The sequence below is a fragment of the Stenella coeruleoalba genome (assembly GCF_951394435.1).
Source record: "Stenella coeruleoalba genome assembly, chromosome: 10".
Classification (NCBI taxonomy): Eukaryota; Metazoa; Chordata; class Mammalia; order Artiodactyla; family Delphinidae; genus Stenella; species Stenella coeruleoalba.
The window spans coordinates 8,521,704-8,545,368 of NC_137156.1; the positions used below are offsets into that span (position 1 = coordinate 8,521,704).

At 38.3% G+C, this 23,665-nt stretch overlaps 1 protein-coding gene across 2 annotated transcripts in view; it reads left to right on the top strand.

Annotated features, from left to right (window-relative positions):
• TMEM170B (transmembrane protein 170B) overlaps positions 1-7,988 on the top strand; it is a 43,364-nt gene extending 35,376 nt beyond the window's left edge. Inside the window, exon 3 of one of the 2 annotated variants that reach the window (XM_079935364.1) lies at positions 127-7,988. In XM_079935364.1, the coding sequence (XP_079791490.1) occupies positions 127-257 (131 nt within the window). In that variant the 3' untranslated portion in view covers positions 258-7,988. The remainder of the gene's footprint in view (positions 1-126) is intronic. The other variant, XM_079935365.1, reaches the window with a different exon arrangement.
• Positions 7,989-23,665: the final 15,677 nt, after the last annotated feature.

Genomic DNA, 23,665 nt, shown 5'->3' on the forward strand with positions numbered 1-23,665 from the left:
TTATAAAATGAGAATGACTGATGATTTACTGTTTGGCTCAGATGAAAAGAGATTTTAAGTTACAGCCATGTAGCGTGTCTCAGAATGAATGAAGGTGTTATTTGTCTCTCCCTCTTTCTCGTCTAGGTGCAGCAGTCGCCGGCATTTACAGAGTGGCCGGGAAGAACATGGCCCCCTTGGAAGCACTGGTGTGGGGCGTTGGACAGACCGTACTGACATTAATCATCTCCTTTTCAAGGATTCTCGCCACACTCTGAGGTTTCTGTGGGCATGTCTTACTTCACATAAGGAAGCAGATGTACAGATTCTCTGAAAATGGCATTGTTAACAAGGGAATGAAATTGTACAAGAATGTGGAAGGAGCAGGTCAAAACATAAGGCCTTGAGCTGTGTGGGAAGATTGCCCTCTGGTGTTCAAGTGATTGCACTACCGCACCGCACCTTACGTGCCTCCGTCCCAGGCAAGGCGCATGACACTACATGAAGCTACAAGAAAAAGCACCTTGTTTAGCTGCCAATCAGGTTAACACTGGCGTTGAATCATCGTTCTTAACAGTGTTGTGTTAAGTTACAGGGACGTTTTGAAGAATTGACATATGTGCCAAACTCTTTTCTTTTTTTTTAACATTGATCATGTGAAATTTGCAAGTGTAGATGTAGATGAGTGCTGTGAACATATCTGACATGAATTCAGGTGGTGTAGTGAGATTTTTGTTTTGTAATGCTAAATCCCGTATGAGTGCTGCATACCGAATCATTTAATAGGAGACAAATTATTTGATTTTTAATGTTGAACGTTTCTGGGATTTAGGGCTTTCATATAAATTAGGCATTATTGTTACTTACGTGAAAAATAATACTTAATGGAAAACTGCTGAACTCTTTTAAGGACTCAAAGTAGATCTATAGGGTGCATCCTTTTCACTCACTTAAGTAACACTCTTCTAATAGTTTCCCTCATACATAAACATTCTATTGATATGAATTTAAAAACTTTATGGGTCATACACATTGATTGTAGCTTGTGTGTCACAAAAGTATAATTTGAAAATTTTCTTATAAATTTTGTAAGAAATCTGAAATGCACGTTGCATTCTTGACCCTTCTAAAGAAAGTTTTTGCCATGTAGCTCATGGAGGAAACATCTTTACAACTAGTATCTCAGTGGGATTATATCACTTGTTGCATATACCTTGATTTTTGACAAAACATAAGCAGTCTTTCATTCTAGAGTATTAACTGTATTTAAAGAGTGGCCTAAATTAGGCTATGAAAACAAGAAGCCTCATTTGTAGATAAGAAACATATAGGAAGAGTAATAAGCTATCTTACTTTGGGTATGTGGTAGCATCATAATTTCTCTGAGTAAAAATTGGGGAATATAGTAAATAATTATAAAATTTGGCAACAAATCTCAGCATATCAACACAGTATTGAATGCATACTTGAGTTATTCATTTCAGTTGTTCAGCTCTTGTTTTATGCTGTTATTTAAGTTTACTAGAATCTGTGATGACATTTATTAGAATGAAAAAATCCTTAGAGGTTTTAAGAGGTTTTGGCAATATGTAATTGTATTTACGAGTACAAGAAGTAAGGGCAACACAGAACCTGGTGGAATTTGTCTCCTACTGAGATTTTTTTAATACCAGGTACAATTATATATATGGTAACTCAAAGGAAGAGCCAACTGCAGAAGATGTAAGTTAAGGACAATCCAAACAATAATCTGATACTCTAGCCTCACTGTTTTATAACCTAACTTGGAAAAACGTACGTTTCTATTAGGTTCCATGCAAATATAAGACCTTTGTTACCCACGGCACCGTTTCTCCACCAAAAAGCTGAGTAGTATCAGCAACTCACCGATGAGGAACTGGGGGTATTTTACCAGTACGGAAGCCAGTTTGGGGCGGTGCGGGAGTTTAATAACACTGTGGCTTGGAAATTTGTTTTTAAAAACCCAAGAAGCAAGTATGCATTCTTAGAGATCTTTAAAGTAAATCTTAAAATTGATTCTTTTTATTATGTTCAAGCCTGAAATTGTTTTCATGTGTTCTTTATATTCCTGACATTTTCCTAAATTAAATTTAGGCCTAAATCTTCCAAGTCAATTTGATTTTTCCTTTTCTGTTAGACTTGAATTGTGTTCTTCCTTTACTTTGGTTATTCTTTAAATTCTTTAAATTCTTTGGTCAATAATTTAAAGTGTTCATATTCTTTGGGAGGAATTACCAGTAACATGTTGAAATGGTTTGAGATCTACAGAAATGAATATTTATTTTAACACATGGTTATTTTATGTTTCAGAAAGTTACCATGGTAAGGTAACATGGAACACATGGTTCAGAATCTGAAATTAGCCAGAAAATAACTTGGACACATTAAGTGTATGGCTGCATGGACCAAAGAGAATGAAACTCCTGTTTCTGCTCTAGAATGAAGTATGAGAAGGTGGATCAGTTTGTAGAGTGTCCTGCAGTTATCTCATTATCAAGTTGCTTTACGTTATGAGGAGAGTGTGTGTGTGTGTGTGTGTGTGTGTGTGTGTGTGTGTGTGTGTGCGCTTTTAACTTTTGGGGGAATTTTTGGTTTCTTTGTTGTTTTTAGTTGCTTCCATTGGGATTTTGTGCAACTGTTACTATTTCGATGTTTTGAAATGCAGTTGATAGTGTGAATTGATGAAATGTCTTAATAGCTGTTTCTGTGATGAGATTTTTAAAATGTTATTGGTTTTCTTATAGAGACAAGTAACATTTAATGATATATATCTACATACACATATATCATTATATACACATATATATATAAAGCTGCTATATATGAATACAGTCTAATTGGAAAGCTTTTGTTCAATGAACACTTGGACATTATCGTGGAGAATTTGATACATTTGCTCAGTTGAGTGATCTTTTAAACAGGTTTAAGGAACTTCGAGATTTTTTAATTTGGGGAAAGTTTTCTTGGTTTAATAGTGGTAGAGATCCTTGTTTGTGATGTGACAAAAGCCCTTATTGATGTATTTGGGTTAAATCTTCTTAAAATTTACATGTGACTTAGCAGTAAATTTTCTTTGTGAAAAATGCAGGAGGGAAGGGGAGAATCCTCTGCAGTTTACACTTCATTATTTTTAAAAATGCTTAATAAAATATTGCTGACAGTGAAATCAGTTCCTCAGAGAAGAGAGTCCTATATGCCCAAACTAATTGTTAATTAGTTAACACAGGGAGTTAACATAAGGAGAGTCCTAAATGGTGGCCATATTCAGTGTTTGCAGGTTAATTATTCTTACTTTAGATCTTAGTGTTTACTGAACAGTGTTATAGTTTGTAACCCAGTGTACTTTCTTAGTATTTGCAGCATACATTTCTACTGCCCCCCCAAAATGTGAGGGTTTTGTTTGTACTTTAAGTGAGAAATAAAGAAATGAGCTGCTCTGTGTATCATATATTTGTGATGTAAGGAACAGGAATAGTTTTTAAAATGTTCTTGGAAAACGTCTTTAGAGAACCTCTAATTAAGATGAGGAGAGTGGGGCTGCCATGTCAGTGTGCCCAAGCTGGCAGTTACACGCCAGCGAATTCAGTTGTGTAAACATTTTTGGTGGATCTACTATGTACAAAGTGCTGAACCTGGTATTTTCTGCAGTAAGTACAAGGATGACCAAGATGGGGTTCCCACCCTTGAGTCCCCAGGAGCTACCAAGATGATTTAAATCCTAAAACAGTTGGGAGAATATCTTGCTTCTAGCTGAGAGCTTACGTCCTGTCTTTTCCCCCAATTCTGATTTTTCTCAGTTTATTAACCAAATGGAATACCATGACATAGATCTGAATCCAGGCCCTCCCACTTGTTGACTTTTTGTTTATGATGGCGAAACAGTACAGTCAGCTCTCCATATCTGCGGTTCCGCATTCAGGGATTCAACCAACCTTGGATTGAAATATTCAGAAAAAATTTCCAGAAAGTTCCAAAAAGCAAAACATAAATTTGCCCCACACAGGCAACTATTCATATAGCATTTACACTCTATTTACACCATTTACATAGCATTTACATTGTATAAGGTATTATAAGTAACCAATAGATGGTTTAAAGTATATGGGAGAATATGCATAGGTTATATGCAAATACTACACCATTTTCTATAATGGCCATTTTCTATAAGCATCCTCAAATTTTGGTATCCATGCGGGTGCTGGAATCAATCCACTATGGATACTAAGAGACGACTCAGTATTTAACAGTAAATGATCAATAGTCATTATAATTTTTTTTAAAATACACTTTGCAATACCAATTGAATATATTGTTTTGTAAGATTCAACTGTTTTCTTCCATTTCTACATTTTCCCTACATATATTTTAAGATGGAAACTAAAAAATTTCTCTTATAATGTTGCTTCTCCTCTCCACTTCTTTAGTTTTTAAATCAGCAGATAGTTTTCTAAGAGCACTTTTGGGAATTGGTGGCAATGGAAATGGCAGGGCAAGCCGGATTCAATATCAGGCTGTGTTTATTACTAGTTAAAACAGGGAAAGGGAGAAGTAGCCGGGATTTAGCCCTTACCTTATCCTGCTTGCTTCTTTTGGATTTACTCAGCCAATATTCATTGAATCTCCACTACACGCAACCTACTCTCCTTGCTTTCGGGGTGGAGGGGTGTCCCCTCTCTCTGTGTACCTCCCACCGCCCCAGCCTGTGGCTTCACCGTGCCGGGTGAGAACAGAACTGGGCTGCAGTGTCTGCCACGTCCCTCCTTCCATGGACCAAAAGTGCTTAAGCCCTACTTGTTGTTTGTTTGTTTTTAACTTAAAAGGAAATACTTTTATTTTTAATTTATGTCCATTTTATAATTCAAGAAGTAACAAGATGTTAAGAGGACTTTCTGAAATGTTCTCAAGCTACTTCACTCTATTACAAATGTTTCTCCCAGAAAGTCTTAATCAGAACTCTTCAAAGAGTTGCCATTTGTTTTTAAGATGGAAGAATGTGGAAAGTTACTGAAGAAATTCTAGTGACCTAGATTGCAGAGAAGTTTGGCAACACTTGGGTAACTGGGTAAACGGTTGTTTCTTTTAATAATCGGGTGAGAATCTCAGTGGTTAAAGTTGACTAGTAATTTCCCTTATCTTCCTGTCCTTTTTATAACATCGTGGAGGAAGACTCTACAGCATAAAAAGGACATTATTTGATTAAAAACTGATTAACTTTTTCTAACATGTGGTAGCATTTATAGCAGAGGGAAGTTTAAAGACAGGAAGAAATGTCGGAGGGTTACACACAAGAACACAGACACACTTGATGAGGCACCCTGCGTTATGTGAACACAGTTTCCCCCTCTGTTAAGACTATAAACTACACTGTATGAGTACATTTAGTGCATGTTTGCAAAATGCAGTGTTTTTTTATATGTGAGACTAAACTTACCACAAAGCATTTTGAAATCGTACTACATTTTCGTGCGTGTGGTGGTAGGTTTGCCTACTAACTTAAGGATGTCTGTTCAGTGTAGGCAATGCAATGTTTTTGAGGAGGTTGCTGAAGTTGTTATCTAAAAATATATCTATGAATTTGTTTAGAGGAAGTAATGCTTAATATATAAAGTATTTTCAGTAAATGTGGAGATATACCAGTTAATACACTATTACATTAGTGGAAACACCCAAATTTCTGAGAGCACTAAGCTGTGAACTGTAGCCATCTACCCTGAGCTTAGGGGACTCATTTTCACATTCTTTACATTCATTGCACATATGTTGAACTTATGTAATAACCCTTTCCTGATTTTGAGAACTAATTTAGCAGTTTCTTAAAAATATTCCTCCCCCTTCCATACAGATGTCATATGGTAAAGTTTAAACATATGTACAGTTTGTTGATAGACTCAAAAGTGCTGGTTTAGAAGAGAATGTTCTTAACACCTTATGGTTATGCAGCTATAATCTTGCTGAAAATTAAATACTATAAGCAAGTCAAGAGAGCGTGGACCTCCTGCATGTTTTTTTAAATTATATCCTGTGCCCGTATATACCTCCCCTCAGTGGTGACATGACTGTCCCCATTTGGGAACTGTATTTACGTATGTAACTGAAACTGGAAAGCAGTGTTACAAAAATATATAGGAAGAGGAACTATAATGCATAATCACCATAACTATAACACTTTCTCTCCTAAACATATTACATATTGATAATTTCTAAAAAGCATCATTTTTTTATAGCCCTGTATAAATAAATGATAACTTGACAGTACTATTGGTGGTGAAAAGTTTCCTTTGTTTTTAAATTAAAGTATTTATACATCATCACTGAGTATCTTTGGGAAGGAACATTTTAAAGTTTTCTCCATAGAAGGCAAAATAGAGGCACTTGTTTGAAAAGTAATCAAAAATGATTTACTTTAATACTGGATGAGTTGATAGTCTAATTGTTGACACTTTCTTGGTATTTGTGATATCGGATGCATTTACGATGGAGGAATTTTAAAAGTTCTGTACGTCTCTCAAACACATGCACACACACGAGCTCTACCAATATAAAATTCCACAGTATTTTTCATTTCAGTCATATAACTAGGTAAAATTCATAGGATCCTACTGTAAAGTATTAACTCTCAATTCTAGTCATTCTAGAATGAGGGGATCAACTTTACCTTAAAGTTAATCAATGAAAATGTTTTTATTCACACAGCAAAAATATAGTTTACCTGATAGGTATTAAAAACTCACTTTCAAATTGTGTTAACTCTCAGACCACTGATGAATCATTTAGTAAACCACAGTGCAGTTTTTAAAAGCTAAATGATGCCTTAGTGCCTTGGAAGTTAAGATACTTTCGCAAAGTGAATTTAGTAAGATTCAGGATTGGTACACCTATTGCTGGGGATTCAGAGGTGAGGAACAGTGTAATTGAATTAGGTCCTTGCGGTTTAGTAAAAATCAGTTATTTCACCATTGACTATGACAGATGACAACTGCTTTCATTACATTTTCATGATGTGGTATTTGTCTTTTTTTTTTTCCAAGTAAGTTTGAAATGAGAGAAAATGTCAAGACAATTAAACGTGGAATTTTAAAATTCGGTTTTGTTGTAAATTAGAGAGTCTAGCGTGAACAGTGTGAGCTTTATATTGTAGTACAAGGGCAGACACTTCATGTAACTTTTAGGAATACGTTTACCATCAGGGATTTTTTTGGTTTTTTTTACTATAGAAATACTTAACGTACTGTGAAGCTTAAAGACAGGAAGAAGCAGCCTTGGAGGGGTAACGCATAAAAACAAAGGCGTATGTGATGAAGTATCCTACATTATGTGAACACAGTTTTCCCCCTTCTGTTAAGACTATAAACCACACTGTATGAGTATGTGTACTGCATGTTTACATAATACAGTTTAATTTTGAAGGGTTATTTAAAAAGTATGTTTATTTATAATACCTAACAAGCTGTAAATATTGTATACTATTGATTTTTAATTTTATATAAGCAATTTTTTATTTCCAATTCATGTACAAATCTCATTGTGTATATAGCGTAATTTCCTGGATAACACAAACTTTGCAGTGAATTTTAATTATTTTAATTGTAGTAAGCATAGAAATGTTGCTCTTTATTTTAAATTATTTTTCACCACTCATTTTCTTCAAAGGGCAGCAATAAATATATGCAAGTTATTTTTGATTATAGAAAGTTGGTCTGCAAAGACAAGATCTAGATTCCAATTCACTGCTTTAAAGAAAAGATGCACAATTAACATCATCCACTGTCTAATCTCAGGACCATTTCTGAGGTCCACATGTGTCTCTCCTCTTTGTAATATACAGGGTGAACTCTTTACTGATACACACAAAACAACTGTTAAAAGTGAATCCAGCACTTAAATGTCATTACACAGAATTTATTGGATTAAAAATTTGTAATATACAGTATTTTAATAAAGTTTCTGTATTCAGTTTCATGCGCTTATATATAAATAAACCTGTCTTCAAAAGCTTTATGGGGTGTTTGATTCTTTATGACATATCTTTTTAACTCATTCACTGTAGACTCAAGTGTTTCCTCTTACCCTTTTGTCAGGTTTTCTGGGCCAGTTTTACACTGGATTTGGAAGGTAGCATTGAAAAGGTGAGCAAGGAGTTTAAAAGACAAACTTGGCCTAGTTCATAGTTTTACCAAGGACCAGTGCTAGGCCACATAAGCATCTACTTCTAAGAATTCCTGTTTTAAAGAGCCTACTGTCACGTTTATTAATAAATGGCTACGCTTTATTGAGTGCTTAGTATCTGTTAGACACCTCGTAAGCATTCTTTAACACTTACGGTAACCTTTAGGTTAAAGGGATTACTAAGAATTATGAACGTGATCCTTCACTTTACTAATGAAGCATTTGAGGTTCAGAGAAGGTGATGAATTTCTCAAGGTCACACAGCTATTAATGCTCAACTGGGGTTTTCTTACTCTAACCTATGTTTTTTCCCCACCGTGCTATGTTGGTTTCAATAGAGTATTCTGGGAGCTCTTATAATGAGATAAGATCTCATTTTTGACAAAGACCAGACAGCATTATGGGGATTTTCAAAATTATCAACTCAGAATTTGTATTGCCAAAACTATGCATATTTTGAATTTTTGTTAGGGATTCCTAAGGGAAGGTGCTAGGTACCCAACTAGCTTCCACTAATTCTCCTGCCTGAGGAGAGATTGGGGCCAACAGAGCCAGTCACTGAAATTGTTACAAACCCTGATGGAATAAAAACTCGCTTAACTTTAAAAATTGTGCAAGGAAAGTGGAAGTAAACATTTTTTTCACACATACTGACATATTTCATGTAATTACTACATTGAAATGTATTTTTTTCTAGGTAACTTCTTCATTCAACCGTAAGAATTATAAAGTTATTAAATATATTTCCTTCCTGACCGTGAGTCTTAAAGAGTTCTTGAACAAAATATAAATCTTGAGATTAAAAAGAAATTTTCTCTTGATTTTATTCTTTTTGGCTCTTGAAGTAATATTTTTATAGTATTTGTAATAGGAAAAGCTATCTTTGGGTATTTTGATATTCACTGAGCGTTGAAAGCATGCATTGAATTTCAGATTTATTGCCACCTGTTTAGAACAAGACCAGAGGGAAAGGTAATCTAGAAGAAAGATGCTCAGTTCTTACATTGAGCTTGCTTTCTGATGAAGAATGAGTTGTGGAGGAAGAATATCTCAGACTTATCAAATGGATACTTGTGTCATCTATGTTTTGAAGTTGAACCCTTGTTAATTCATAAAATGGTACCTAAAGTTTTAGGGTACAAAGAAAAAAGTAAACAGGATCTATGGCAGATCTTTGAGGAGGAGAATTGGGGTTCACCTCCAGCTTCCAATAGAATCTTAACAGAAGAGTCTGTCCCATTTCACTATTCCCGTTTATCTGCTTTTAATTTTCCATTATTCATTGTTATCAGACATTTTTCTTTTGGCCAATTTTATGAGTATTCTTCAGGCTCAGAGTTCTGGGGATTGAATTGCAAAATGGAATTGCATTAGGTGGTTTTCTGGCAAAGAAAGAGTTTCATCACTAGATGGTGCAGTAGTTCTGTTTTATTTTTCCCTTGCTTTTGTCTTGGCCATTCTTATCTATGAACCAACCCGAATTAAATCAGTCTGTACTTCTGGACTCATTTCCATAAAATACATTCATTTTATTTTGTTCGGATAAAAATACACGTGACGAAATTAAATACAAGAAAAACCAAGAGTTTCCATGTTATCACTAATTTTCCAAAGAAGGTTAAGAAGCAGTGTTCAGGGGTTATTTACAAATTAGAAAATCACATTAATTTTGTGATTTTGGCAAATCATTAATCTGGACCTTGATTTATGTACTCTTCATAAATTTGTGTTCCAGCTCAATGCATAATGGTCTTTAATAGTCTATACTTTAATGATTTTTAATTGCATAGTTGGTCAATTTGTTGGGATAAAAGGAATATACCAACGTATGACAATCAGTCTTACACCATGAGACTTGGTTTTGAAGTCCTGCTCTGCCACTTAGGATATTAACTTGGGCCGAGTTATTTTACTTCTGTGATCTTCAGTTTTCTCATCAGTAAATGAGGATAATACCTCCTGGGGGCTCAGCAAACACTCTGTCCCATGGGCTTCCTCCTCTCGTGTGTCATGTGCACATAGAAAGATGATGTTGTTCTGGACTTTGCCATATGAGTTTTGATAATAAGTTCAGGTACCTCTATTTTCAAAGTCTGTTTCCATACAGTGCACACTGGGATTTTAGAGAGGATTTGTTTCAGGTTTAAACTGTTCCACTGAACCGTGGGCTGCTTTGGCAGCAAAGTTGGCTGAGGGAATTTTTCAGAAACAGACCTCAGTGAAAAAGAGCCTGGTTAGAGAACAGAGTGGATAAACTTGCTCAGCTAGCAAATTCCTTGCATTCTCTAAACCAAATATGTACAAGATGAGGAAGCCAAAGCAGCCAACATAAATCCCCCGAAAGATGGTCGTGACTCGCCTGTCAGCTGTGCACATAGTCATCCACCACCTCAGATCCTGTTGCAAGTGGGCTTCTTGGCTTTGTTTATTGTTCTGCAGAGACAGCCAATGGTTCAAACACAGAGAAGTGTTGGTCTCTTCAGCTCCAGAATGTCTGACCTTAAAAGCTCAAGTCTTACTACACAGCGTGGTCTGTAATAGCCTCGGAGACAAACATGCACTCCAGGTCTTAAAGCAATCAGAACGGCACTTAAGAGATCAGAGAAGGGACCCAACAGATTTTCATAAAATGACGCCTCTCCTGTCCCTTTTGCTTATTTTTTTGTGGGAACTGGTATTGGTGGGTGACTACAGGATGTGCTACAAGAAGACACTTGTGTTGTCTTTGATGTGGAAAATAATAGAAGGTACAGAGATGGGTGGGTGGCATTGTAGGGCTGAGGGAACAACAATTTTGAGAGACTTCAGACTTTTGAAGGCCCTGTGCATGTTGACTGAGTGGGAGGGTATCAGACCTGGGTCTTCTCCCTGGTTCTGACCCCTTGTGCAACAGGAGAGCTCATGTTAGACTTAATCTCTCTATGACAATTTCTTCTGCGATAAACATGGAAATAGATTAGCTTCTTTTGTCTTCTCTTTAATGCAGGTTGAAACTTTCAATGGGACAACATCAGTATAGGTCTGTTGTTCTTGGAACTCTTTTAGACCTGGACCAGTTTGACACCTTGAACTTGACATGTGCCATATCTACTATAGTTTTAAGCTTTAATCCATCTTTAGATTTATTTGAAGATTGTCTAACTTGGAGACTTTTTGCAAGGTGAATTAGAAGGGATGAACATTTCAAATCTAAAGTATAACTTCTGTTGTATTTTTTTAACAAGTATCTGGATAAACTATGTAAGGCCTATATTATTGATAAGGTAGACCTTGTAATAATGTTGGCATTCAACTTTCACTCTCAAACCATTTTCACATCTATAATCTCATTTTACCCGCACAATTTGTTCTTACTTGGAGGAAAAGAAAAAAATGTTTTTGTTTTTGTTTTTTTAATCAAAGTAATTTACCTGGTTAAACACAGGTCTTTCATGAGAACTGGGCAGCTGTTTGGACAAATGCCAATAATAAGAGCAGACCTGACGTGGCCGCAGCAGCCTAGAGGCCTGAAGAGATCCCCGTGGAAACTGATCACTTCCTGGGTAACCCATGATCGGCTCATTCTCCTGCCACAATGCTTTGGCTTAAGAGTTTTTAACTCTTAAGGATGCAGAAAGGCCCACATGTGTTCACACAAGATCTTACTGGGGCATTAACCTGTTTTCTTCTATCAGAAATATCTTACTTGTGATGGACATCTTCAGACATAAGAGTTACATGACAGTGTTGACAGAATGCTCATTATCAGTAGAGGTGCCACCAAATTTAATTGTTTTCCAAGATTTCACTTAACTGAGCAGATATTTTCTTTCATAAATAAAACAGCATGATTTTCAGAGACCCTTGTGTCACCTTAACTGGTTTATCCATACCACCAATTATCTGGACAGGAAAAGTTGCCAAGTCAAAGCAAAACACTTAAGTCTTCCTGGACATTTTGAATCCAAAACAGACCAAAGAAAAAAGTGTGATTTTGGTATCACAGAAATGGGAGGCAGCGTTTTACTAAAATCTGTAGACTGAGGCCTGCAGTGTGTCAGCAGCAGGTTTGTTGGCTACGATGGAAAACATGAACAGCGTGCTGATTAACCTCAGAATCAGGATCAAGAAAAAACACATCCACCCATGACATCAGGAATCTGTGGTATCTGAAACTGTATTGGGAAACTATTAAAGGCCTGAACAGACATTTAGATTACAACAGTGCCCATGAACAAAGGCCAGCTCAACGTTATGACAACCCATCTACAAGGGAAGGACGAGAGGCAGAGATAATAACCTGACAAGTAACCCTAAAGGAATTTTTGCCTGACATTGAAATTTGCACCACTTTGCAAAGATCTCTTTATATTTTCAAGCGTTTCTTTCTCAAATGGATATAAACCTTGTATTCGCTCACCATGTCCAGAAGGGGGCAGAGGTGGTCAAGAGTCAGAGGGCTTCTTTACACGCACAGTAGATGGAGAATTAAGAGGGACCAAGTAGACATGATTTTTTGCAAAAGAACGGTCCCCAAAGTTAACAAGATGAGCCCTTCAAATAGGTTCTGTCACTAAAGCAGGGCTTTTCCATAAGCTAAAATGAGGACAATCAAGCTAACACCTTTAATACTGGAAAGTATCAACCTGAGAAATGTATCAAATCATCTGGTGAGGTTCCAGTTTTATGACGTATACCTCAAAAAATTCGATGGTTATCTTAGCTGTTACTAATCCAGTCTGGGCTCATCCTCTTGTCCAAAGCTACCAATAAATCTGGCTTTTTATATAATGATAAATTTGGTAAAATAAGGCCCAATCTCTTTAAAACTTCCCAGGCTTATCTGTTTTTTAAGCCACAATGAAACACAGGTCAGACTAAATGTAAATAGCACGTATTAAGTGTGTGCTGAAGAGCCTTCGCTGGGAGAGGATCTTGAGAAAAAGAATTAGCTGGACAAGTGAGTTTGATAAAACTTGTCTTCTACATCCCTGTCTTAGAGAGTCACAATTCACACAAGCATGTTAAAGACTTTCAAAAGCTTTGAGTTAGGAACCCTATTTGGCTTTGTTTCATTGCCATGAATTCTCTGAAGAATGTCTATCGTGATAAGAGAAATCTCTAGCTTGCTGATTCTGTGGACTCCTAGAAAGCATTTCCAAGCATATTTAAAAAGTTCTACCTGGCATCACCAGGTAGATCTCCGGCTCAATCACACTAAATTTGATGCAGGGTTTTTTGGTTTCTTTTTTGCGGTACGCGGGCCTCTCACTGCGGTGGCCTCTCCCGTTGCGGAGCACAGGCTCCGGACGCGCAGGCTCAGCAGCCATGGCTCACGGGCCCAGCTGCTCTGCGGCATGTGGGATCCTCCCAGACCGGGGCACGAACCCGCGTCCCCTGCATCGGCAGGCGGACTCCCAACCACTGCGCCGCCAGGGAAGCCCCGATGATGCAGGGTTTTAATATCTAAGTTTTAACCTGTGTTTTTTATTCCCAGTGTTGCTCCTCTCTGGCCTCCAATGTCTGCTGACCTCTGGCTCCTCATCCTTTGCTTGGACTCTGCATAGCGGTACCTTCCCAGCCCTGTTTGGCAGGTCTGTGTCAGGCGCTTCCTAATTTACACGTCCTTTGGGGACGTCCCAGGCCCAAGCTCCCTGGATGGCATTTTGCTATGCATGGCCCAGGCTCAAGTTAGTCATATTAAATGGGACCCTCATATAAAATTCAAGGTTGCATCTGGCAAGTGTCCAATGAGAGGTGCTGGCTAAATGTCACAGCATTTCAGCAAAGGAAGTCCCCTGGGGACTGGGAAGTTCAGGGGCAGCTTCACAGATGATCTGGCAGTAGGACAGGCCTTGAAGGATGTTTTTAAAGGCAGAAGTGGTGGCCCATAATGAAGAGGAAAAGGGTGGACATGGACAGATCAGGTGGGAGAACAACGGAAACCCAGGTGGGGGGATCAGGATATGTGAAGTGAGTTACAGACAGGTGAGGCTGCAGTGGGAGACAGTGGAAGGTAAGACTGAAACGTAAACACACACCAGATACCAGGCACATAAATTTGAATTGTATCCTACAGGCAGAGGAAAACCAGAAGCTTTCTGAGAAGGAAAAGTACACCTCCATCTGAAATTCACGGAAGGCGCGTGTGGGGTAGTGCTGCCTTTACATCAACGTGTCAGCTTTCTAGATATTAGTGGGAAAGAACGAGGGCTTTTGAGTCAGAATCCTCCATCTGTTCCCACCTATTACTGCCACTTATGGGCTTGAGAAAGTTACATGATCTCTCGGAAGCTTAGTCTCCTCACGTATGGCATGATTTCAAAAGCTACCTCAGGTTGTTGTGAGGCTTCAACAGTGCAGTACTTGTAAAGTGACGGTGCTGTTGGAATAAAACACAGCTGCAGACATGCTCAATAAAGCCGTGCACTTAGAGATCATTCTGATCTGTAGTTTTCCAGCAACGTGACCGGCGTGCTGCGTGGTCAGCTGCTCGTGCCTCGCAGGATCCCTGAGTCCACACCGCCCTGATTGCCCACAACTGAGAGAACCATGCTGTTACCCTATTTTTCCTTCTTGAGTTGTTGCGTTATTTGGTCGCTGGTGAGGCCCTTATCTCTCCATTCTCCTCATTAGCATTAGTGTCTGCTGTCATCAACAGACAGAGGCAGCCACCTGGACTGGCTCTGGGAGTATGACTTTTTGAAACCCAATCTGCCCAGTTACCTCCCAAGCAAAGAAGACGGTCAGAGGGAGGTGAAACCAATTGACCCCAACCCGGCAGTTTTTGCCTAGAGCTGGAAAACTAAAATTCCCTTTGTAGCTTCTCCCTTTCTTCTTTTTAAAGCTAGTTAATTGGGGGAAGGAATGCCAGATGGGAATTCTCTGTAATGTCTCTTATCGGGACACTACCTGGGCTCAAGGCACTGAAAATAAGTAAAAGTAAACTCTTATGCTGTGAGAGTTTATTTTAGACAATAAGACATTTAGCAAATAGCTATTACTAGCCAGAAATGTATTTATGTCCTTTGATGTACTGTTTCTCCATACACTATCTCTCCATGGGGGATTTTATAAAGTTAATTTTAACTTCCTCCCATCAACCCAGGCTCTCTCCTTCTGGACTGAAGGCCTCACTTTGTCCTCACGTGGTAGCTCCTTCCTCATGTGTCCATTCGGCCCCTTGTCTCTGACCCTGCACGTTCCAGTTCCACCTCCCCCCAGGCACGACACCCACCGTTGCAGCCTGCTCCAGGTGAGGTGTACCTGGACTTGGCTCCCGGGGAAAGACTTGAGTAGGCTCCAGGTCGTAAGGAAAAAAGCCAATGGAGGGGGAGGGAAAGGTGACAGAGGGAGAGGGGGAGAAAGAGGAGGAGAGAGAGAGAGAGTGATTGATTGTTGGGGGGAAGCCCTGACTTGGTAAGACATCTCTGAAGAAAGGGAGGTAAGATCCAGTGTGCCTGAGGGTAAGTAGGTGGTATTGCTACAGTTCTGTGTTACATTATTATGAAATGACTACAGACACACACACACACACATACACACATCCTCCCAGTGGAAAACATCACTTTCCCCTTCCCTTTAAGAAGGAAGAACATTGGAACAAGACGGTTCTGTACCCTGGTTAGTGACTCTCGCTGTTGGGTTCTGGTGTGGCTGTTAACTGTGCATTTCCTAGCCTTATGGGCACTGGGGTAATTTTCATAAAGAACATTCCTAATCCACATTTTCATTCTTGTGTACCCCAGAAGCCCAAATCCTGCTAAAACTTTAAAGCCTATATTTTACCTTTTTAACTTCTTATTGTTTAATTGCATTTATAATAAAATAACACATCTTTCAAATCAACGTGATACCAGCAGGATTGTCAGAATATCTTCCTGGATTTATAAACAGGTATTTAGAAGCTTTCAGTGCTAGGTGATAAACAAACTAAAAATAGCTAGATCAATAAATAATTTATGGAGCAAATGATTTGTTTTTAGTATAAATCGGTAGGAAGGTTCTCATGAATGATATCTGCAGTGAGTAGAACATTTTTCATTTTATTAAAACATTAAATAGCTTAAAGCTGCACTAAGACTTCTGGGATACACTGTAGCCATATTTTATGAACTGTGGATTAGATAACAATATCACATCACTGTTAGATTTCTTGAATGTGATAACTATACTGTGGTTACATAAGAGGGTATCTCTGTTCTCAGGCAAACACTGGTACGTTCAGGGGTAAAGAGGAATCATGTATGTAACCGACTCATTATATTAGCATTAATGTTATATAAATTATATTAATATTTATAAATTATAATAATAATTACATAAAGAGAGAATGAATGATAAAGCACATGTGGATCAATGTTAAAATCTGGTTTACCCGGGTAAAGAGAGTATGAGAGATCTTTGTACTATCTTAGCAACTTTTCTGTAACTCTGAAATTATTTCAAATAAAAAGTTAAGATAGATATATATATACATTTATAATACACATATATAGTATGGCCATATAGTATATACAGTGGTCCTTCGGATCCTTGGGGTGTGACTCCAGGACTCCCACGGATACCAAAATCTGAGAATCCTCAAGTTCCTTATGTAAAATGGCATAGCGTTTGCATATAACCTATGCACATCCTCCCATATACTTCATTTTTTAAATTTAAATTAATTAGTTAATTTTTTAATATATTTATACAGCAGGTTCTCATTAGTTATCTATTTTATACATATTAGTGTATACAGGACAATCCCAGTCTCGCAGATCATCCCACCACGTCCCCTCACCATCACCCCCTTTTTCCCCACTTGGTGTCCATACGTTTGTTCTCTACATCTGTATCTCAATTTCTGCCTTGCAAACCGGTTCATCTGTACCATTTTTCTAGATTCCACAAAAATGCGTTAGTATACAATATTTGTTTTTCTCTTTCTGACTTACTTCACTCTGTATGACAGACTCTAGGTCCATCCACCTCCCTACAAATAACTCAATTTCATTTCTTTTTATGGCTGAGTAATATTCCACTGTATATATGTGCCACATCTTCTTTACCCATTCGTCTGTTGATGGGCATTTAGGTTGCTTCCACGTCCTGGCCATTGTAAATAATGCTGCAATGAACACTGGGGTGCATGTGTCTTTTTGAATTATGGTTTTCTCTGGGTATATGCCCAGTAGTGGGATTGCTGGGTCATATGGTAATTCTATTTTTAGTTTTTTAAGGAACCTCCATACTGTTCTCCATAGTGGCTGTATCAGTTTACATTCTCACCAACAGTGCAAGAGGGTTCCCTTTTCTCCACACCCTCTCCAGCATTTGTTTGTAGATTTTCTGATGATGCCCATTCTAATCGGTGTGAGGTGTTATCTCATTGTAGTTATTTTTTTTATGGCTGCATTGGGTCTTTGTTGCTGCACGCGGGCTTTCTTCTAGTTGCAGCGAGCGGGGGCTACTCTTTGTTGTGGTGCACGGGCTTCTCATCCCAGTGGCTTCTCTTGTTGCAGAGCACGGGCTCCAGGTGCATGGGCCTCAGTAGCTGTGGCACACGGTCTCAGCAGTTGTGGCTCACAGGCTCTAGAGAGCAGGTTCAGTAGTTGTAGCACACGGGCTTTGTTGCTCTGCGGCATGTGGGATCTTCCGGGACCAGGGCTCGAACCCATGTCCCCTGCATTGGCAGGCAGATTCTTAACCACTGCACCACCATTGAAGCCCTCATTGTAGTTTTGATTTGCATTTCTCTAATAATTAGTGATGTTGAGCAGTTTTTCATGTGCCTCTTGGCCCTCTGTATGTCTTCTTTGGAGAAATGTCTATTTAGGTCTTCTACCCATTTTTGGATTGGGTTGTTTGTTTTTTTTAATGTTGAGCTGCATGACCTGTTTATATATTTTGGAGATTAATCCTTTGTTGATTCATTTGCAAATATTTTCTCCCATTCTGAGGGTTGTCTTTTCATCTTGTTTATAGTTTCCTTTGCTGTGCAAAAGCTTTTTAAGTTTCATTAGGTCCCATTAGTTTATTTTTTTTATTTATTTATTTTTTTTAAACATCTTTATTGGAGTATAATTGCTTTACAATGGTATGTTAGTTTCAGCTTCACAACAAAATGAATCAGTTATATATACACATATGTTTCCATATCTCTTCCCGCTTGCGTCTCCCTCCCTCCCACCCTCCCTATCCCACCCCTCCAGGCGGTCACAAAGCACCGAGCTGATCTCCCTGTGCTATGCGGCTGCTTCCCACTAGCTATCTACCCTACGTTTAGTAGTGTATATATGTCCATGCCTCTTTATCGCTTTGTCACCGTTTACTCTTCCCCCTCCCCATAGCCTCAAGTCCATTCTCTAGTAAGTCTGTGTCTTTATTCCTGTTTCACCCCTAGGTTTTTCATGACATTTTTTATTTTTGTTTTTATTTCCATTACTCTGGGAGGTGGGTCAAAAAAGATCTTGCTGTGATTTACGTCAAAGAGGGTTCTTCCTATGTTTTCCTCTAACAGTTTTATAGTGTCCAGTCTTACATTTAGTTCTTTAATCCATTTTGAGTTTCTATTTGTGTATGGTGTTACGGAGTGTTCTAATTTCATTCTTGTACATGTAGCTGTCCAGTTTTCCGAGCACCACTTGTTGAAGAGACTTTTTCTCCATTGTATATCCTTGCTTCCTTTGTCATAGATTAGTTGACCATAGGTGCATGGGTTTATCTCTGGGCTTTCTATCCTATTCCATTGATCTATATTTCTGTTTTTGTACCAGTTCCATATTGTCCTTATTACTGTAGCTTTGTAGTATAGCCTGAAGTCAAGGAGTCTGATTCCTCCAGCTCCGTTTTTTTCCCTCAAGATTACTTTGGCTATTCAGGGTCTTTTGAGTCTCCATACAAATTTTAAGATTTTTTGTTCCAGTTCTGTAAAATATGCCATTGGTAATTTGACAGGGATTGCACTGAATCTGTAGATTGCTTTGGGTAGTATAGTCATTTTCACAACATTGATTCTGCCAATCCAAGAACATGGTATATCTCTCCATCTGTTGGTATCATCTTTGATTTCTTTCATCAATGTCTTATAGTTTTCTGAGTACAGGTCTTTTACCTCTTTAGATAGGTTTATTCCTAGGTATTTTATTCTTTTTGTTGCAATGGTGAATGGGATTGTTTCCTTAATTTCTCTTTCTGATTTTTCATTGTTAGTGTATAGGAATGCAAGAGATTTCTGTGCATTAATTTTGTATCTTGCAACTTTACCAAATTCATTGACGAGCTCTAGTAGTTATCTGGTGGCATCTTTAGGATTATCTATGCATTGTATCATGTCATCTGCAAACAGTGACAACTTTACTTCTTCTTCTCCAATTTGGATTCATTTTATTTCTTTTTCTTCTCTGATTGCCATGGCTAGGACTTCCAAAACTATGGTGAATAATAGTGGCGAGAGTGGACATCCTTGTTTTGTTCCTAATCTTAGAGGAAACGCTTTCAGTTCTTCACCATTGAGAATGATGTTTACTGTGGGTTTGTCATATGTGGCCTTTATTATCTTCAGGTAGCTTCCCTCTATGCCCATTTTCTGGAGAGTTTTTATCATAAATGGGTGTTGAATTTCATCAAAAGCTTTTTCTGCATCTATTGAGATGATCATATGATTTTTATTCTTCAGTTTGTTAATACGGTGTATCACATTGATTGATTTGCATATATTGAAGAATCCTTCCATCCCTGGATAAATCCCACTTGATCATGGTGTATGATCCTTTTAATGTGGTGTTGGATTCTGTTTGCTAGTATTTTGTTGAGGATTTTTGTATGTATATTCATCAGTGATAATGGCCTGTAATTTTCTTTTTTTGTAGTATCTTTGTCAGGTTTTGGTATCAGGGTGATGGTGGCCTCCTAGAATGAGTTTGGGAGTGTTCCTTCCACTGCAATTTTTTGGAAGAGTTTGAGAAGGATGGGTGTTAGCTCTTCCGTAAAGGTTTGATAGAATTCACCTGTGAAGCCATCTGGTCCTGGAATTTGTTGGAACATTTCTTTCTGTTTTTCTTTTAATAAATTTATTTATTTAATTAGTTCTGGCAGCGTTGGGTCTTCGTTGCTGCATGCGGGTTTTCTCTAGTTGCGGCAAGTGGGGGCTACTCTTCGTTGCGGTGCGCGGGCTTCTCATTGCGTTGGCTTCTCTTGTTGTGGAGCATGGGCTCTAGGCTCGCGGGCTTCAGTAGTTGTGGCACGTGGGCTCAGTAGTTGTGGCTTGCAGGTTCTAGAGCACAGGCTCAGTAGTTGTGTTATATGGGCTTAGTTGCTCTGCAGCATGTGGACCAGGGCTTGAACCCACGTTCCCTGCATTGGCAGGCGGATTTTTAACCACTGTGCCACCAGGGGAGTCCCTTCCTCTTTTTCTTGATGAGTCTGGCTAAAGGTTTATCAATTTTGTTTATCTTCTCAAAGAACCAGCTTTTAGTTTTACTGATCTTTGCTATTGTTTTCTTTGTTTCTATTTCATTTATTTCTGCTCTGATCTTTATGATTTCTTTCCTTCTACTTATTTTGGGTTTTGTTTGTTCTTCTTTCTCTATTTAGGTGTAAGGTTAGATTGTTTATTTGAGATTTTTCTTGTTTCTTGAGGTAGGATTGTATTGATATAAACTTCCCTCTTAAAACTGCTTTTGCTGCATCCCATAGATTTTGGATCATCGTGTTTTCACTGTCATTTGTCTCTAGGTATTTTTTGATTTCCTCTTTGATTTCTTCAGTGATCTCTTGGTTATTTAGTAACGTATTGTTTAGCCTCCACGTGTTTGTGCTTTTCACGTTTTTTTTCCATGTAGTTTATTTCTAATCTAATAGCGTTGTAGTCGGAAAAGATGCTTGGTATGATTTCAATTTACTTAAATTTACTGAGGTTTGATTTATGACCCAAGATGTGATCTATCCTGGAGAATGTTCCATGTGCACTTGAGAAGAAAGTGTAATCTCCTGTTTTTGGATGGAATGTCCTATAAATATCAATTAAATCTATCTGGTCTATTGTGTCATTTAAAGCTTGTGTTTCCTTATTAATTTTCTGTGCATTTGTGTAAGTGAGGTGTTAAAGTCCCCCACGATTATTGTGTTACTGTCAATTTCCTTTTTTTGTTTTTTGCGTTATGCGGGCCTCTCACTGTTGTGGCCTCTCCCGTTGCGGAGCACAGGCTCGGGACACGCAGGCTCAGCGGCCAGGGCTCACGGGCCCAGCCACTCTGCGGCATATGGAATCCTCCCGGACCGGGGCACGAACCCGTGTCCCCCGCCTCGGCAAGCGGACTCTCAACCACTGCACCACCAGGGAAGCCCCAATTTCCTCTTTTATAGCTGTTAACATTTGCCTTATATATTGAGGTGCTCCTATGTTGGGTGCATATATATTTATAATTGTTTTATCTTCTTGGATTGATCCCTTGATCATTATGTAGTGTCCTTCCTTGTCTCTTGTAACATTCTTTATTTTAAAGTCTATTTTATCTGATATGAGTATTGCTATTCCAGCTTTCTTCTGATGTCCATTTGCATAGAATGTCTTTTTCCAATCCCTCACTTTCAGTCTGTATGTGTCCCTAGGTCTGAAATAGGTCTCTTGTAGACAGTGTATATATGGCTCTTGTTTTTGTATCCATTCAGCCAGTCTGTGTCTTTTGGTTGGAGCATTTAATCCATTCACATTTAAGGTAATTATTGATATGTATGTTCCTATGACCATTTTCTTAATTGTTTTGGGTTTGTTTTTGTAGGTCCTTTTCTTCTCTTGTGTTTCCCACTTAGAGAAGTTCCTTTAGCATTTGTTGTAGAGCTGGTTTGGTGGTGCTGAATTCTCTTAGCTTTTGGTTGTCTGTAAAGCTTTTGATTTCTCCATCGAATCTGAATGAGATCCTTGCCAGGTAGAGTAATCTTGGTTGTAGTTTCCTCCCTTTCATCACTTTAAGTATATCATGCCACTTCCTTCTGGTTTGTAGAGTTTCTGCTGAGAAATCAGCTGTTAACCTTATGGGAGTTCCCTTGTATATTATTTGTCATTTTTCCCTTGCTGCTTTCAATCATTTTTCTTTGTCTTTAATTTTTGCCAATTTGATTACTATGTGTCTCGGTGTATTCCTCCTTGGGTTTATCCTGTATGGGACTCTCTGTGCTTCCTGGATTTGGGTGGCTATTTCCTTTCCCATGTTAGGGAAGTTTTCGACTATAATCTCTTCAAATATTTTCTCGGGTCCTTTCTCTCTCTCGTCCTTCTGGGACTCCTATAATGTGAATGTTGTCACGTTTAATGTTGTCCCAGAGATCTCTTAGGCTGTCTTCATTTCTTTTCATCTTTTTTCTTTATTCTGTTCCATGGCAGTGAATTCCACCATTCTGTCTTCCAGGTCACTTATCCGTCTTTCTGCCTCAGTTATTCTGCTATTGATTCCTTCTAGTGTATTTTTCATTTCAGTTATTGTATTGTTCATCTCTGTTTGTTTGTTCTTTAATTCTTCTAGGTCTTTGTTAAACATTTCTTTCATCTTGTCAATCTTTGCCTCCATTCTTTTTCCGAGGTCTTGGATCATCTTCACTATCATTATTCTGAATTCGTTTTTTGGAAGGTTGCCTATCTCCAGTTCATTTAGTTGTTTTTCTGGGATTTTATCTTGTTCCTTCATCTGGTACATAGCCCTCTGCCTTTTCATTTTGTCTATCTTTCTGTGAATGTGGTTTCGTTCCATAGGCTACAGGATTGTAGTTCTTCTTGCTTCTTCTGTCTGCCCTCTGGTGGATGATGCTCCCTCCCATGTACTTTAAATCGTCTCCAGATTACTTGCAATACCTAATAATATGTAAATGCTGTGTAAATCGTTGTAAATACCATGTAAGTGGTATGTATATAGTTGTCAAAGTGCAGCAAATTCAAGTTTTGTGCTTTGGAACTTTCTGGAATTTTTTTCCTGAATATTTCCCATCCACTGTTGCTTGAATCCCAGAATGCACAGCCTGAGGACACAGAGGGACGACTGTATATATATATTTATAATACACATATATAATATATCCACATTTTGAATTTAACCTTTAGACTGAGATGGCTCCAGCTGATATTTTCATGAAATAAGCTGAGTCAGGTGATTCTGGTTTAGGGTGTATTTGCAAACTGCACTGTCTATTGGGTGGTTGCCTCCACACCAGGCATGCCAGTAAAGTGCAGGAGCCCTGAGAGTGAGTTCCCTGCGTTTCCCGTTGTGAGCTGACGTTTGGTTTCCCCGGCTCACTGTGTTCCCTGATTATCGCAGAGAGAGAAGTAGCAGGAACTCCTTTCCCAGCAGCTATAAAATGCCAGTTAAATGGCTTATTTGCAAATTGCCAAATACAACCACTAGGTTATTTCTACACAAGAATTCCTGTGTAAGCAAATCTTCAGAACCTCAGGATTCAAATGAGGTGAACTAATGAAAAAGTCCTGGGATTAACAGATAAAACTACTGTACGTAAAACAGATAAGCAATAAGGATTTACTGTA